This window comes from Rhopalosiphum padi, chromosome 1 (assembly GCF_020882245.1).
Source record: "Rhopalosiphum padi isolate XX-2018 chromosome 1, ASM2088224v1, whole genome shotgun sequence".
NCBI classification, from domain to species: Eukaryota; Metazoa; Arthropoda; class Insecta; order Hemiptera; family Aphididae; genus Rhopalosiphum; species Rhopalosiphum padi.
Genome location: NC_083597.1, coordinates 47,583,635 through 47,602,563, shown reverse-complemented (window position 1 = coordinate 47,602,563; position 18,929 = coordinate 47,583,635). Strand labels below are relative to the sequence as shown.

General features: G+C 30.1%; 1 protein-coding gene across 10 annotated transcripts in view; it reads left to right on the top strand.

Moving 5' to 3' along the window:
* The window catches only part of LOC132931693 (sodium/hydrogen exchanger 9B2-like), a 77,540-nt gene that overhangs the window by 54,151 nt on the left and 4,460 nt on the right, over nucleotides 1-18,929 (top strand). For 2 of the 10 annotated variants that reach the window (XM_060997630.1, XM_060997628.1), the window contains 2 exons: nucleotides 16,125-16,618; nucleotides 18,632-18,817. In XM_060997630.1, the coding sequence (XP_060853613.1) occupies nucleotides 16,176-16,618; nucleotides 18,632-18,817 (629 nt within the window). In that variant the 5' untranslated portion in view covers nucleotides 16,125-16,175. The other 8 variants (XM_060997625.1, XM_060997624.1, XM_060997627.1 and 5 more) reach the window with 7 other exon arrangements.

Below are 18,929 nucleotides of genomic sequence, written 5' to 3'. Positions count from 1 at the left end.
AACTTTAAAAAGTGAAACATTGAGGCCTAGGAAACCGAGGATAACACAACAAATACTGAATCTGATAAAGGAAAGGAACAACTATAAGAAAAAAGGAAACTACCAACAACACAAAAAAAACAAAAAAACTACATAACAAAAAAATGTAGAGAAGCAAAGGAAATTGAAGACAAGATAAGTAAAGGTAAGATGGATAGAGCATATGACATAGTTAAGTCAACATCGTTTCAAAGTAGAACGAAAAGCAGTGTAGTTAAAAATAGAAGGGGCGAACTATTAATTGATACGGAAGATATAAGTGATAGATGGAAACAATATATCGAATAGTTATATAACGGACCGATTACATCGAACAAGAAGATAAAGTAGAAATAGATTTTAAAGAACCATCGATCATTAGGACGGAATTTGATATTGCATTGGAACAACTTAAAAACAATAAGGCAGCAGGACCGGATTTAATGAAAAGCGATTCCCAAGAAAGATAATGCGACAGATTGCGCTAACTACAGGACTTTAACTTTAATATCGCATACATCGGACATTTTGCTAACTAATAAAAAACAGGATAAAAGATAAGATAGAAAACAATATTGATGACGATCAATTCGGTTTTAGACCTGGAAAAGGATCAAGGGAAGCGTTACTTGCATTGAGAATATTATTGGAGAGAAGAATAGATATGAATAGAAGCACTTATATAGCGTTTGTGGATATTGAAAAGGCATTCGATAACGTCAACTGGAAAAGTTTATTTAAAACAATGAGATAAATAGGCATAGACTGGAGGGATAGACTGGAGGGATAGACGTACCAACTATACAAGCAACAAAAAAACATAAATCGAAATAAAAGACGTTAAAAAATTCACATCGGTTAGGAAAGGAGTGAGATAATGTTGCTCGGTGTCACCTTTGTTGTTCAATATGTTTATTTAAAATGCACAAAACAATTTAAAGAAACAACGACAGGTGTGAAAATAAATGGAAAACTAATACACAGCATAAGATTCGCAGACGATATAGCCTTAGTAGCTGAAAGTGAACAAGATTTAAGTAACATGTTGACAAATTTATCAATAGCACTAGAACGAGTTCAATTAAAAATAAATGCCAAAAAAACAAAAAATTCTAATAGTAGAAAAACATGGAAAAGAAATGCGGAGAACCATTAGTTTACAAGGCACACCTATCGAAGAAGTCAAATCATTTTTCTACTTAGGTAACCATATAACACAGGATAATAAATACACGACAGAAATAAAGAGAAGAATAGCTATGGCTAAGCAAGCTTTTACAAAGAAACAAAATCATTTAACAAGCAGACATTTATCAATAAAAATTAGAAAGGTTTTTATTAAAATGCATGTTTAGAGTGTAGCGTTATGTGTTAGTGAGACATGGACCTTCAGCACTCTAGATAAAAGAAAAACGGAAGCATTAGAGATGTGGATATGGAGGAAAATGATGAAAATCAGCTGGAGAAAAAGGAAATCGAACATAGAAGTGTTAAATATGATAGAAGAACCAAGACAAATTATCAAAATGATGGAAATAAGAAAAACCAAGTTCTTCGGACACATTATGAGACATAACACGTTAATTACAAATATTATGGAAGGGAAGATACATGGGAAAAGAGCAAGAGGACGGCCGAGAGAAACAAATCTGGGAAATATGAAGAAATTATTATCTCTAGGGAGCTGTGTAGAAATGAAGAGACTAGCGGAGAATGGGGAAGATTGGTTGAAGTGATAAGGCGATATTTCCTTTAGATAAAAAAAAAAGAAAGGTCATAAATTGCTATTTAATATCAACCTATTATATACTTACTATTTTCATCAAATTGTATAAAGCATATTTTTATTATTATAGATATATTATATAATTACTTCTATTATAGGTACTTGAAATAAAATAATTATAAAATATATTATATATATGGATAACAAAGTAGTTTTATACAACTTGGAAAAACCAAACGACTAAATCACACGTAAGCTAAAATTATTACCGTTGCCGAACCCAGAACGCTAATATGCGGCCAACCAGGCTTCTTCGGAAACTTTTCGTGAGGCCCTGTCCTGGTGTGGCTCTTCTTCCTGGCTGGTAGACTGTACCAGCTCTTCGGGCTTTGTGCCCTTCTTACTGGTAGGTCTACCTCGCCATCGGTGGTGTCGCTTGAGGAGAAGGTTTCTTGGCGGCCTATTTTTATTTTTTTCTGGAACTTTCTACACCGTTCCTCGCCAGCTGTGCCTCCGTCCTCGTCAACCCCACCGGTTTTAAGGGGTGCCCCTGACTTACCGGGAACCGGTGTCGGCTCCCTAGGCGTCACGGGGCGACCTAAGTCCACTCACCTTCTTGGTCTCTACTTGATGGCTCTGACTGCAGTTCTTGGCGATTGTAGTTGCAGTATTTTTTTGGTGGCTGGAACTGGAATGATCGCTGGGTGTCGATCGTGCGGTCTGCCCAGTCCCTGTATATATAGTCGCTTACACCAGTTCCTGCAACAAGTGGTGCTTTGACATCCTAGCGACCTGGGCGTCTATCGGTGGTGCGTCGGGTTCTCCGGATACCGATTCAATCTGAGAGATTAGGTCCTGCACCTTTTTCCATTTCTCGGCCTGATTTTTGCCGCTCATTGTATCTGTAAGGGTTGATTAGTACAGTATTTTTTTTTATTTACGTAAGCGCAATGGAATGACATATGTATATTCTGTGAAGATTGCTGGTCGGTGAGGACGACTTCTTTTCCGACCTGCATCACTAATTAGGTAAAAATAATAACGCTCATCTGGAAATTTGCGGGCTTATTTCTTGCTTACTTAAAGTGATTCGAAAACTATCGCAATCAGTCATAACCTTGAATGTTATACCGGCTAAATAAATATGGAAACGTTTAATGTATATTACGACAAGGTATTCCAATTCAAAACTATGAAATTTGGACTCTCTTGGGAACGTGCGTTGAATAAAAAAAAAATATTGGTTTTAATATGTTAACTTTCTGTTTCTGGAATAGTATTGCGCCGAACCCCGACGAGCTTGCGTCGGATGAATAAATAACTAATGCCGTTGACTGAGTCAGCGTCGTACACAGTTTAACAAATTAACACATTTAAAAACGTTTTGTTCATTATCTCCGAGATCGTAGTGGTTTAGTAACCGTTAATAAATTAGGAACAAAACGGTGAAAATAGCTAGCCCTAGAAATTGTCTAACTTATTTCTGATTTTTTGGAATAGGATAGCCAGGATAGGATAGATAAGCATTGCATCGACGTAATTTAAACATGAGCGTACGCCATTTTAATTAGCCAAATACCCGCGGTACTTAACCTCTTTAAAACTAAAAACAACATTTATCTAATCGGCATTGTAAATTGTGTTTCACCGCCAAGCTGAAAACTTCTTTTAATATTACGAAATATTGGGTATAATTTTGAGTTGCAAATTTGCAATCGTCATATCTTCTAAATATACTTTATAGGTTACCTCAAAGAATTAACTCATGATTCATGAAAAACAAATTGAATAAACCGACTAAATATTTTCGGTGAATTAATTAACCCAAACGGCTTTATTACGTATTCATATTGTCCTAACGGTGTTACGAAAGACGTATACGGAATAGATTTTTCACACATATGTACATGATGAAATATTGAAATCCATTCTTTAGATCTAATAATTATTTTATTAAGCTCTCTATTAGTCTATGGCTCTATGCTCAACCTATAGTCATTGGTCTCCCGGTTTCTTACTCACTAGTACGATGAGCTATACGAACTATTACTCGGTCTTATCACTCCTTCAGACAATAGCTCGTCTAAAATAATTAAATAACACGTAACTTATTTTATTCACTGTACGACAGGTGTCTAGGGCAAAATGAAATCGGTTGTTCGTGTTTCAAAATTATTTTCATATCAAAATTTACATTGCTGCCGTGCGATTATACATTTTCTTTTAACATAATATTATATTCGTTATTATAATATACTTTAATAAACTCATTTCTTATCTCCGTGTCCAAATCGGGATATACTCAACAAACAATTATAAAACAAAATAGCATCAGACGATATGGTGCTATTCGGTACAATATAAAAGCTAGAATCTATAACATCATTATTGGTCGTTACATTAGTTTCGAAAATACCCAATATATTTAACTTAGCCCCGTCATTACATAAGCGAACATTTGGTTGAATTTTTAGGGGGGCTATAATAATCCAATGTAAAGTGATCCTCCTTTTTATACACAAATATTACCTTCGATTTTTGGGGTGTCTAATAAAATACTTAGTGGTATAAGCCCCGGTAAGTCCCCCTCCACCCAATGTCCACCTATGCCCGTCAATTCCGTAGAAATTACTATTACATGTTGGTTTAATTACAGAATAGTTACTAAGAATAGAGTCGTACTTTAGAAGAATGATAGGACTACCTGTATCGAATACCGCATTGCACTCGACTTCGCAAACTTCATGTTCGGCTTCAGGTAGTCAACGGGTGGTACATTGTCATCTGCCACGTCGATGTTTTCCGGTCGACGCGTCATTTTGTGTCGTACGTCCTGGACAACTTCCTATTTGGTGTGACGTCGAACCACATTCACAACATGTCCCTTTTTATCTTTTTTGGCTTAGAACATTGAAGTGAAATATGAGCTTTCGAGCCGGAATTAAAACACGACTGTTGGTCTTTCCTTAAAATCTATCGTCATGTTTTTCGTACTTTCTTTCTTCGTCGGTATTATAATAATAATAATAATAGTTTATTCAGTAGAATAAGTATTGACGGGGACGTGCCATTCTACTGTCGTAGTGTATGCTTATGTAAACCGTTGTCTTTAATATTTACTGACGACTGGCAAAAACGCATCGCACGTGATGCATCTAATCGTTCATACTTGACCATGTCACCCAATTAGTCGTCTTCGTCTCGATAATCACGGCCAATAAATACATACTAAAATCCTTCGAATATAAACCTTCCAAAACTTGCATTTTCGATTCGTAGAATGACAGGCCTACTTGTTTGCACAGATAAACTTTCTCGTGAAAATATTCGCGTATATTCTCGTTTTGTAGCTGGACGCGGTGACACATCTTTCTAGCAATCACCTGTCATCACTACACCGATGAACGTCTTGCTGAATTTATTTTCAAAATATATCTCTATACTCTATATAAACCAATTATGGACGGCTCCGTCTAAATTTGTGCGCACGGACTGTACACCTTACAGTGTATCATTCGATTCGTTCTCATTTCCTTCATTGTTAGTGTTATTTCCGTTGTTGTTATGATTCACGTTACCACGGAATCGTGTAACAGCTTCGGGATTCTTATTCATTTTTTTTTTTTTTGACATACTGCATTATACCCGGTCACTTATAAATGCACAGAAAAACTGATTTTTGGTCGGTCTGCGGCGTGTTCCTGCGCTGGACAGAGTAAAGTTAAATCCTACTTCTGAAAACTGATGGGAGAGTGATGGTCATATTCATCATTCGTTCGTCAGAATGTCTATTTAAAAAAGAAATAACAGTATTTGATTGTAATGCGTCCATAATATTTTATAATATACTGCGTACACCAAGCTTGGCGGACGGAGACAGACTAACTGCTATTACAATCGTAATATAATAAAACGGTCTCCGTTGCTATGATTGGTCCGAATTGTAAACAAAATATTATAATAATAGCCAATAATAGCTAGGTTGTTATTGTCAACAAAGTTTAAATTATAGTGATTTAAAATTTTATTTTGATGCCACGATAATGTAATATGTAATAATTAAAATTGCGCTGATACTCTATACCACGCAACTGGTGGACCGCGAACAATATTTTTACAACCCTTATCCGTGGAGTAGATTTTAAAATTTTTATAATATAAATAAATAAAAACAATAAGTGTGCCATATGAAATTTATATTACGACAAAACATTATTTAAGTAATGAGAATAATCGGTATTAAACAAATGCATAAATAAATTAATAAATAGAAATACCGTTGCGCGTTTGACAAACATTATTTACTATTTTTTTTTTGTCTAAAAGTATCAATCTTTTGCCAATCGTACAGACTTTATAAGTATGTAATCGGAAACATATTTGAATCCGTCATGAAGTTTACTTGAAAGCGACTTTCTCAAATGTTTAAATTAATTTTTTTAGTTCAAAAGAACTATTATTTTAAAATTCTTAAAATTCAAAATTTTAAATTAAAATTTAACGGTTTAAGTGACCAATTTCAAAAAAGTTGAAAAATCGTTTTCAAGTAAACTTCATGACGAATTAAAATATGTTTTCAATTACTAGAACAGTCTGCACGATTGGCAAAATATAGGTATATTTTGTTAAAAATCACAGCCGTATGGAATCCCGTTAAATTAAATTATATTTCGATATTACCGCTAAAAAAACAAAATCGACCAACCACTTTATAAAAGAGTTTGGATTTGGTTTTTGGCCTAATATACTTTCTGCATTGGACGTCTAGATTCTTGACACCAAGTTGACTGCAGATTAAAGAATATGTCGTTATTTTTAATCTAACTAACAATAAGTCACCTATGTTTAGTAAACGATAAAAGTCCTTGAAACTACAATGATGTTATTGCCTAACAGTTGATTGCAATAAAAATGTGATAAATCTATTTTTTTTATGTATAACCTAACCTAGACATCTATCTCAACTAAATAATTTTAACACAAATTTCATGTAACTCTTTGAATAAGTATTATCGAGTCAGGTTTGACTTAACTTATAAAAACGCCGATTTGATTTATTATAAATTATAACTATAAGTATATTATCTTTATTTGTTCGTTGTTAGATTTTATAGTCTTGTAAAAATAATTGTTAAAAGTATTTGAATATACATACAGTTAGGTATTTTTAAATATTTTCAAATTATATATTGTTTATATACATCTTAAAAAAATAGTCTTAAGAGTAATTTTTGCAAGCAACGAATACTATTTTGATCACCTGCCTAATGTACCTAATCCGCATTTACTGATTTAAAGTTGATCATTTTTACGAGAAAGTTGGAAGTTGGAAATAGATTTTGTCATGCATACCAATAAATAATAATATATATATTTTATAGGTATATCATCTATAAATTATAAATATATTACCTCCATGATGCCTCCATGGTTCCATAGATATTTTAATATTATTGTACATTTGTACGTAATATTATATTTTTCATAATATATTTTAGCTTTTGTATGTTGCCAGTCGTCGGCGTGTTTGTACATTTGATAGCAGGCTAATAGGACGCGGAAAAAAATAAAAATAGAAATTCCACAGCAGCTATAAAGTTCATAGGTAGTTTATAGGTACACTGCCGCCCACTTAAAAATTAAAATGCGTCCCTCGGTAGCCAAAGTACAAGTAAATCATCGGGTTTTTTTTCCAAACTCTGTATGATAACAGTAACGAATTTAAGACTAAAGCCAACCAAATAATTTATTTATTATAGAACTGAAAAAATATACTATTATCGAGTCTTCAAATAATAACAATAATAATAATAATACAAAATAAAAATCAGTATGTTATACATAAATGTCAAATATATATCAAATGATATTAACTGTGCTAAAATATTATTAATATCAAATTAATAAGTATAAAAAAAATAAAATTTTAATTACACATCGATATCCAAGACAAAATACAATCAATATAATTCGTTTCAAATCAAATGTACAATATATATTACCGCCAAACAGTTTGATGGATCACACGTAATAAATTATATCATTATATAATTATGAATTATCAATGATAAATAAAATCACGTAAATTATAGTGGGAATATAACAGGCAATCTTAGCGCGATATTGGATTATGATTTATGATAAATCATTATTTATTGTTGTTTATTATTTAATTTTGAAGAAATTGAAGAGAGAAATAATGGGCAAAATAACTCAGAGAAAGATGCCTATCTTTACATTTGCCGATACAAAACGTATATTAGATGATTATATTATTTTGACGGTAAATTCTTAAGACTTTAAACATTCATTGTCCGAAAAAGCATTAGGTTTTTTTTTAAATATTTATTTACACAGTTTAATTCCATTTCAAAACAAGAACAAGATTTTTGAAAAACGATAATATTTTTTTATATTTTATCGCTATTGTTATTTTTTTAAATGTAATCTTATTTTAATATTGGACCTTCACTATTAACCCAATTATGCTTATATTATAATGTAATTTTTCAAAAAAAAAATTTTTTAAGGTCTTTTTTCGGGAAGTCTTAGATTATCGAAATTATTACTGTTATGAAAGATAGGATGACCTTCCTTTATTATACATTCTAGCCTATTTGTAAAAGTCTCACAAACACCCTTATAATACCCTACAATTTTAAAAAGACATCAAATTATTTTTTTTTTTTTTAAACCAAAAAGCCGTCAGCACAGGTGACCGTGGATAATAAAAGAAAAAAGTGACTTTTTACTTATGTATTTTGTATATGATTATATTTTTTCAGCAACACACCTAATTGTAAATGTGAAGTTTCGAAATTTAAAACTTATTCTCCTACTGTCTTGAGGAGTATGAACATTGAACAATATTTCTGGAATGACGATAATCCTCGCATAAAATTGCATTTTATCTTTGCACTTGTGGGAATCTTCTTCTTTTATTTTGTTTATTTTTATTATTTTTTTTTTTTTTTTTATTGTAGTAACTATGTTATGCGAAATATGTTTTTATTGATTTTGGCTGAATAAAAGTACAACAAATATGAGAAGTTTATTTATTTTGTAGAACACATTTTTAACTTTATGAACTGAGAACTCAAATTCTCTTTTGGCTGTATCTATATCTACCGTAGGAGTCGATAGATACAGAAAATAAATGCATTTTTTTAGTAGATTTTATTTATATTTTTTAATTTATTATAGAATTGTAATATTTATTTTAAGAAATAACCAATATTTTTATAATTTAAACAAAATCAATCCTACATACAAATAAAATACTATAGTGTTGATAACCTCATTTTAGGAGCTTACAATTCTACTTAAAGTTATGAATATAATTTTTTAGGTAAGGAATAAGGATTTAATCCCTCACTTTGTTTTCAATTATAACAAGTAGAAAGAATCTATTTACAAATATGAAAATATGATTTATAATTTTATTAATGTATCAGTTTTTGACCAATTAGTATTAGGTTTAGCATTGATATTTTTTTTTTTTTGTTATACCCATTTAACTAATAAACCATTTTACATTTTTAATATTTGAATAAAAGGATATATAGATAACATTAAAATAAAAATTAATAACGTATGAAACGAATGACATTGCGCGTTCCTTTGTTTCGGAATAGAAATTTAAATATGTATATTGTCTTTAAAAAAAGTAAAATCCTAACCCAAGAAATCGTAACAAATATTAAAGAGTATATGTTTTATTTAAATATTGTTTTGTAAATTATTCATATGTGTATATTAATTTTTTTTTCCATAAACGCTTATGCTTCTATGAAAATGAGTTGATACTACTAAAAGAATCAACGTGTAAAATATAATACGCATCTGTGTCATAGATGTTCATGAAGTATGATTGTCTGGCCGAACGAGATGATGAAATTACTTGATGAATAGGTACTATTTTCGTTCAATAAACGGATGGTTCACTGGTTCACAGTGGTCTTAGACGTTATGACGGCCGTTAAAATTTGTTGCGATTTTTCGCACGTTTTCTTGTTTGGCGTCACCATAAAACGAAAAGCGCCAAACACTGCATACACACATTATCAAAATATATGCACATTCACAATGTATATCGTATAACGGGAACCGAACCTGAAATGTCTATAATTATATGGTAAAGAAAAACGGCGCATGGCTATGAATACGTTATTGTGGGTCGCACAGTGGTGGGGTATATTGTTATGGTATATTATATGTTCAGTTTATAACCTAACGCCCGATATTTATATACGCGATGGTCGTTGTACACATCATTATAATACGCGCATATCGTCTGTGTATTTGATGGGCTGAAGCGGATTCGTGGTTAAAATGAATATAAACAAGATTGTCATTCTTTGATAACGCGTGCGGAGATCGTGTGTGGTTTTAAATCAAAACAGCAACGTAGTATCGTAGTATTATTATAGTAACAGTATATGATAATGTTTATAAACAACCGAGCACATGCATACACTGATGTCTGATACGCGTGTATAGTATATGGTGAGGAAATATGAGAGCAAAAACACGAGTAAAAGACAAAAGATATACACGTTATAGAGAAAGAAAGAGAGAGTGAGAGAGAGAGAGTAATTATCATTCTCGACGATAAAATAGCTGTTCTGTATAGTAAGTCGTCCGCTAACGATTGCAGTACAGTACGTTAAGTTCCAAAGATATAAACGCTCCATGGCTGTTGATAGAAGGATAATAATATTATGATACTACGAAAAAAACCGTAAATCTCGAAATCTAAAATTATAAGATTTCTATGATAGATGATAATTATTATGAAATAACTGCTCACTGCAAGTTATGAAAAGTTAGACTTTTTATAATAAAAAATAAACTATTCACAACTAAAAAAATGTATACAATAGTTATACTATAACTGTAAATATACATTGTTCAGTCCGAAAATACATCGGCACGCCGCTTACCGACGAAATTTGGTTCTTTTGCGTATCCCCACACGACACCCCATGGCCTATAATATTGGAACCAGTCTCGGTAGCATGGTATCACGGAGGATGCACAGACCGGCGTGCTCTCTCGTTACATAAAGTGTAATTATAAATTATATTGTTTTAATAAACGTATTTTTACCGTTAGATACTCAAAAATAATTATCATTCAAAAGTTATTCTTAAAACTGGTTTATGATTCAAAGGTGTCATTAAAATTTAATTAAATTTTTTAAAGGTTGTACAGCACGGAATTAGTATATAATATATATAGGTTAGAATTTTTCAAATAAAAAACTTGTAATGTTATCAATGGATGAAAGGTTTCCTAAGCAGCATATTTTGACACTAATAAAAATTCGAAACACCATTTATATGTCACTGATGTACACGAATATATTATATATTATAAAAGTAATAATAATCGTAAAAATATATGACTACAAAAGTGTACTCTGCCACAAGATGATTGCTGTTACGTTTATGATGATATACATTTTAATTTTTTACGACGAATAATAACACAATGAGTTCAACAAGCACATTGAAAAACAAGTCTTGCAAAGGTAATGTTTATTTTTGTTTTTTTTTTCCAGAAAATTGTTAAAAGGCTATAATAGTAATATTATGACCTATTATAAATGAATAGTACATTTCATCAGCTGTTATTAATATAATACGTAAACGGCTTATTCCAGGAATTGACGATAAAACAATCCAACAACCGACCATGCCTATACAGTTGAATTTATCTCAGTATTATCTGTCGTAATTAACATTGTTGTAACTTTCGACTTTCAATGGTTCACATCATCTGTAAACGATTTTTGTAATTATTTTTCTGTAGAATTTTTCGTGTTACAACATAAATCCCTTTTAATACTACTATTGATATAATACCTGTAACCTGTATATGTAATATCTTCTTGGAATGAATTGATAAATCTCTTTAATTGACTGATTAAACTTTAGCTTAATACTAATTAAATAAAGATAGTATATTTACACCGATAAAATAACTATAATTTTATTTAAATATTTGGCCAATATTATTAAACATTATTTTTTAATATTTCTAAAATGTCTTAGTATCCGTAGTATATTCACAAGGATATGTAAACAAAAAACATAACAATCAAAAGTAGAAAAAAATCTATGTCATACTAAACTTTAGTAAAAAAATAAAATAAATACAAAATTTAAATTAAATATTTAAAAATGAAAACTAAATAAAGTCAAAGCAAATAATTTTAGAAATTGTGTTGCTTATGATAATTCAATAATAGATACATATAAAAAAAAGAATTACCAACAAAACTAAAACCTTTGAAATAGGATTTTTTTTCAGTTCTAAGGGAATTTTACAAAAAATATAATTACTTTTGTATACTATAATGTAAAAGAGAATATTTCCAAGAGTAAAGTAAAACTGGTAAACGATTCATGTTTTAACAATATTATAAATTTAATAACATTACTGTATTACACCGTATTATTTTATAACAAAATACGCTATTGTAAACATACAAAACAAATTTCATCATAAAATAATACATGCATTTATACATAATATATTTATAATTATTGATTGTTACAATGTAGTGGATATTATTTTCACCAGTTTACGACATTGTATTATTTTTTTAAGCGCAACTGCCAAATTTGAGCTATACCTAATAATATTTCATTGATCATCGTCATTTCACGTGTTATTTGTTCATTATTTATACGTGGATACTTATTAATAATAATAAGGTCGTAAGTTATTACTATAATGTATATTATTGTGGAGCTCGACAATTCTAGACAAATTTCATTCATTATTTTGCATTTCTTAATTCTTGTTGTAAAACTATAGAAGTATTATTTATGCATGTAAAGCGTATTTTAGTCATTTTTGGATTTTGCAAAATATTACATTACTGACGTAACTTATATTCAGTGAATTCCACGAGCTTAGATATTTTTTTCTAAATCTAAATATAGATGTCTAAACTCAAGAATTATATAGTTATAGATAGCCAGATAGGTAATGAGAAACTGAAATAATATATCTAAATAGAGATATTTATTTTAACGTTTTATTATTAGAAAACTTAATTTAGTAACATATCTATATTTTTCTTACTATACATAAGAAATATATCAATACTAATACTAGTTATAAACTTTATTTAAACTTTGAATCACTGTTAATACCTTAATTTTAAATAATTTAAATAACTATTAAATGTTTTCTAGATTGCTAACAATTTTATCTTTAAATGCCAGTTAGATAACAATTTTGTTCTTCATTTAAATACGTGTATCTCACTAAATGTATCTATTGCACAATACTGCCACATATGAACTAGATATTTTTATTATTTTTCCTATTAGTAAGGTAGTTTATTTTTTTTGCAAAAAAAAAAATAAAATATTTTATAATTTATAATTATTATATTATTTGATAATATATTTGATTGTAATTATATTATTGTTGTTATTATAATAGTCGATATACAACGTAGGTACCGTATGAATAAGAGCGTAATAGATATTGTTTAAAATTACTCTAAATATTTTGAAAGTTTAATTGTACATAGAAATTATTAATATCATACATAATTGTAAAAAGTTTTAATTCCTTCAGATTAATATTTTATTTTTTTGAATTAAAATATAATAACTGAAATCAATTTTTCATTAAAATTATAATTCATGAATTTGTCTATAAAAAAAACACGTATGTACGATATTAATGATATTTACTCGTATGATGACGTATGTTAATTATTTTTAAAATATAGTAAGAACAGCTTATAAAGAGCCATGTATTTAATTATCAAACTTAAACTATAAATAGAAGCATATATTAATATAGTCACGACTTCTTTTTTTGACAGGACGTGTTTGAAGTTCTAATTTTGACAAAAATATATATGCATGCGTAAAATCACGATTTAACCTCCGGCAATTCTTGTTGTTTTGTTATAATTCAAAAAATATTTGTCTTAGAAACTTGAAACATTCAACTACTACTAAGATTATTATTTTCCATACATATTGAAAATTTTAGATTATTTGTACTTATTTCAAGATATTTATTTTTTATACAACGATGCTATTCGCACGAGTGTAAAGTACGTCGGTAATCGCTAATTACAATGGGTATTGTCTTATAAGTTAAAGTCTCCATTCAAAATCGTTTTTCGTATATTGTAATAATTTATTAATAAATTCAACTTTAGCAAATTAATTACAGTAACCTACAGAAATTCTTTAAACCTATTATACAACAGATATATAAAACATAAAAGAATAGACAGTAAAAAAAATATACATTGAAAATCGCGTAGGTACCTTTACTGGAAAAATTTAGCGAGCTCCCATCTGCAATAATAATACATATTAAGTTCCTAAATGCCATAAACGTCATAGTATTGTTTTTACCCGAAATCGTTGTGGATATTAAAACTTAATAATATATGATATTATCTTAACGTTACGGCATTTATTTCCGGCACATGTGAGGTTGGAACAAAATCGTATCAAAATACGTTTATAAATGAACGCGCCATATTTTCGGTTCACCCTATGTGAACCACATCGAAAGCAAAAATAATAATAATTATTACGTTTGACTTTAAGAACAAAAATATGTTACCGACGCGCATCGTATTATTACTATAATAATATTACGCTATCCGGAAACACCACGTGCGCCAGCCGCCTTCAATCCGACCCTCAATCATTAGACCCGTTTTTGGATAGGTGCTTGCGATACCGACAGACCGGTTTTTCATGTCAGTACTCGCTACTCGGTAAGCCGATGACGTCGTAACTCGTAATATATATATAATATAGTCCTAAGTCATAATATACAGTGTACAATTCACGAAGTTGGCGGCGTAAGTATACAGTTATTTCTCATGCTCTCAAGCGATTTTTCAATTTTTTTATTCATGAATATAATATCATATTTTGTAACGTATACCTACGAAATAATGCAACGTTCTTCAACTTTTGACGGGTTAATTATAATGTAATATTTTATAATAATTGATCGCTACCACATACTGGACATTTGTATCACACTAATCGATATTTTGATGGTCAATCATCTTGGCGGTGGACATGGGTATTTTTTATCGTTTATTACTTTATGAAATATAATAAAAACGTATAGTTTAGATTTAGAATGAATACTAAATGTGGACGATCGTACTTTTGTGTGGTGGTTCTTCGGTTAACCGCGTTCTTGTTAAAATACTACTCCTATAATGTATTTTCGTACCTAACGTATGCAACAATGTGTTCGTTTCCTATCCGAGTAATTATAGAGATCAAGTTAGACACTTTATATTACCTGTCTAATATTCACCGTGTACGTTGGTGATATTATGAATACGCGTAGTAACTATTATAGTGCAATAATATTTTTAATAAATGTGTTTTTGTAAATACAATGTGCGTATATAAAATAGTGAGTATAGTTAGTACGACATTATTTACTGTCTGAAGTATCCTTCAAAAATAAATACCTATATGTTTCTTAAATATAATAATAATTAATGGAACATCAGACATGTATCTTACAGGTTTAAATCATGCTGTATTATTACCACGCTATGTAAATTAAATAGTGAATATTAGATATATTTTCAAATTTAGAAATTAACTATAATCTCTGTTTCAGAAATGTACATGTTTATGTTTCATCATTAAATGTATTAAATTTCTAAACTTCAACAAAACTATAACGAAAGTATAGTTGGCTAATATAATACGAGTACAATATAAAATTTAGCTCTGTCGATCAATTCACTTTGATGTATGTATAATGTATATACTATATTCTTATATTACGATTTTTACAAACTTTGAATTATTTTAATTAAAATAATATTTCAATTGGTATAATATGGTTTCTAGTGACTTTCTACTTTTATTTCAATGCCTTATTACTGATAGCGTATAGGGTATAGCATATAGAATATGGTTTTAATCTATATAAATTGAACAAATTTAACTGTAATTATTATATATGAATATAATTGTGTGTTTTGACTGTCGTATTTTAAATGTTGATGAATCGAACGGAGTTTTTTGTAACTCGTAATAATTCCACAGATATTTGATATTGGTTTGATTCGAATTAAATAAACAATTTGTACGTCATAATAGCGATTTGTGTTTTTTTTCATTATTTTCAGCAGAACAACGCATATATTTAACAATCACAACAAATAGCGACTTGCAGGTTTCAATTAATGTTATTATATGTATTTAATATATTCAATTTTTCATTTTGAAATTAGTTTCATAAAACTGCAATATTACTTAGTAAATTTAATTATATACATATATATTTTTTATTCTATCGGATAGTTTTTTAACAACAACAAAAATACACAAAATATATACGTCTACAGCGAAGTGATCAACTTATCGGGAAGACGTCGTACCGGACAGGTGCAGTTGAAATGGGAGACAGCGCACTGCAGTTATCGGACCCACCGGATGAGCAGCCACTGCAGCTGCAACGGCGTGACGACGGCGACGGGCAGTGGCGATTCGACCACAGTGACGACGCCGGCGAAAACGACACAGGCGACGTGGTTGCGATGTCGTGGTGCGACGACCGACTGCCGGCCACCGCGGCCAACGTTGCGGCCGCGATCATCGGCGTGGCCATAGCGTGGTCGCTGCTGTACGTGAACGTTTCGCCCGAGCTGATGGCCGTGCCCGGCGGCAGCTTGTCTTCCATATTCATGCTGTACGTTATCGGCGCGGTGGCCGGCTGGCTTATCAACAAAATGATTGGCCTGCCGCCGCGGTTCGGCATGCTGTTAGCCGGCATCGCACTCCAGAACGCCGGTCTGTACTCTGTCACCGGATGGTGCTCACATCTGGTATCCTTTATCAGGTGATCCGATTATATTCATTATTGTTAAAAATATACTTTTAAAAATTACTTCCCGTTTACTAATCGTGTATTAAAACACTTCAATCGAAATAAATTTAAAATTCTTTCTTTTACTGATTGAACTGTCGGACTGACAAATCGTAAAATAAATAAAACTAATAAAAGTTATAACTAAATATGAATATAAAATAGGGACAAAGTTAGTTGATTAATAATACAAATTAATACTATTATCACATACATATTTTATAATATTGTTAGAATAGTATCTACATTTTTGTTTTGTACTTAGAAATACAAAAAATACTAGAAGGGAGTATTTACTATTTATTTATAGTAATTCAAATATTTATTTATCAAAATATTTTAAGTAAGATACGACGAAGGTATTTAAATACTTAACAAGTTACAATAGTATGATTATTATTTTGTTCTCAGTAGGTGTTATATAAATAAATAAAAAGAATCCATTAATATGAGACGTCACACACCCGTTAGTCCAGTAAAATTAAATTTAAGAAAATTTTAAATGTATTTCAATACTAATTCAAAGTTTAAAAGTAGTTATATGTCAGTACTGCAAATTGCAATACTTGTTAATGAGATTATTAAACAGGAAAACGTCTTAGCACAGAATACACAACCTACTTACATCAAATGTATTAATTGTTTACTTTTAAGTAATGAAAAAAAAATGTTTAAGTTTCATGATGTTTTTCTTGTTTTGCAATACCAATACTCGTAAATTAATAATAAACAAAAAATGGATCGTTACAAACAGATGACTATTAGATAGGCTTTAGGTTAAAAAATGTTACGACATGGATAAAGCTTTTTTCACCATGACTATTTGGTTAAGCTATCAAGAATTCTATTTCCATTAGTTTTTCCTATGTGAAACTGGAAATGCATGGATAAATTACGGGTGGTGTGAGAATGCGGCGTCTTCTTAAAAAGACGTCGTACCCGCATACATATGGTGTTGACTCAGTGGCGCCATTTAGGATTTTAATATGGGTGCCAAAATTTAAGAAGTCTAATTCTTTTCATCGTCAGACTACTTTTTCTTCATCATAGCAAATACATATATTTTATGTGCGTATAGCGCATGCATCGTGTTGAATAGTTATACAATATTTAATGTATTAATGAATTAAAAGATAAATATAACCGTTGGAAGTTGTAAATAGGTTTTATTATACATACTATAATGATATACATTTATAAATAATAAACTCGCATTACCTCTATAAATATTTGTATTATTATATTATAGGAATTTTTGTTATCATATACTATAATATTTTTATTTTTATTCATCAGCCATCAGTGTATATGTAAATGTTATGACAGGACATGAGACGTAAAAAAAAATTGGAGTTCCAAAATGTTGGTACGTTTCCCCTCTCTTTATGGCACCTCTATGTCGCTCCATCTTTCTAATTCATATAATAGATTTTACTTTCAAACTATAGAATAATACATTTTACTATGTTATTTTTATTATTCTAATATTAGAGTAAATTTAAAAATATTATTTTTAATATTAGTAATATTTATATTAATCAACGGGCATTAGTTCTTTAACAAAATATTATATATTTAATTTTTAATTAAATGTAAAGATGGTGGTAGGTAGAAAGAAGAATATGATGATAAATTCAGAAAGTTGTATCATAACTCATATCTAAGAACCACTGACTATCTTTTTGAGTCAAAAAAATACATTTGTATACATAAAATGCAAAATTAATTTAATTGCGACAAAACTAAATTTAATATTAATTATAATTATATTTATTTATTTATTGTTACTAATTAAAATAAATATATAATATATATTATATTTTCACAGTTTATTTGAATTTATTGGATCTATTAATTGTTGATTAAATACAGTTAAATTAAACATTTTAAGTTTTTCGGTAAATTTAATGCGTATCGGTTTGGTATATAACTATGAGCTACTTTGCCCATAAACCGTGTGCGGAATTTCAATCATTACGTTTTCAGAGAAGTCTCACTTGCCGTGACATTGATCAACGGTGGACTGGAGCTGGATGCCAATCAGTTGCGTCGGCTGAGCGGTGTCGTAGCTAAACTCACGTTGTTGCCTTGCTTAGCTGAAGCCGCCGCCGTAGGGATCGCCGCACATCTAATTTTGCCAGGTTTCTCGTGGCAGTGGAGCCTGGTTCTCGGGTGAGTATGGATACATTACTATTAATCGTAATGATTTTGGATTCTGAGCGTACTGATTTTACAATGATATTGTGTCTGAGTATACACGATACGTAGTCGATAAAATGTTACA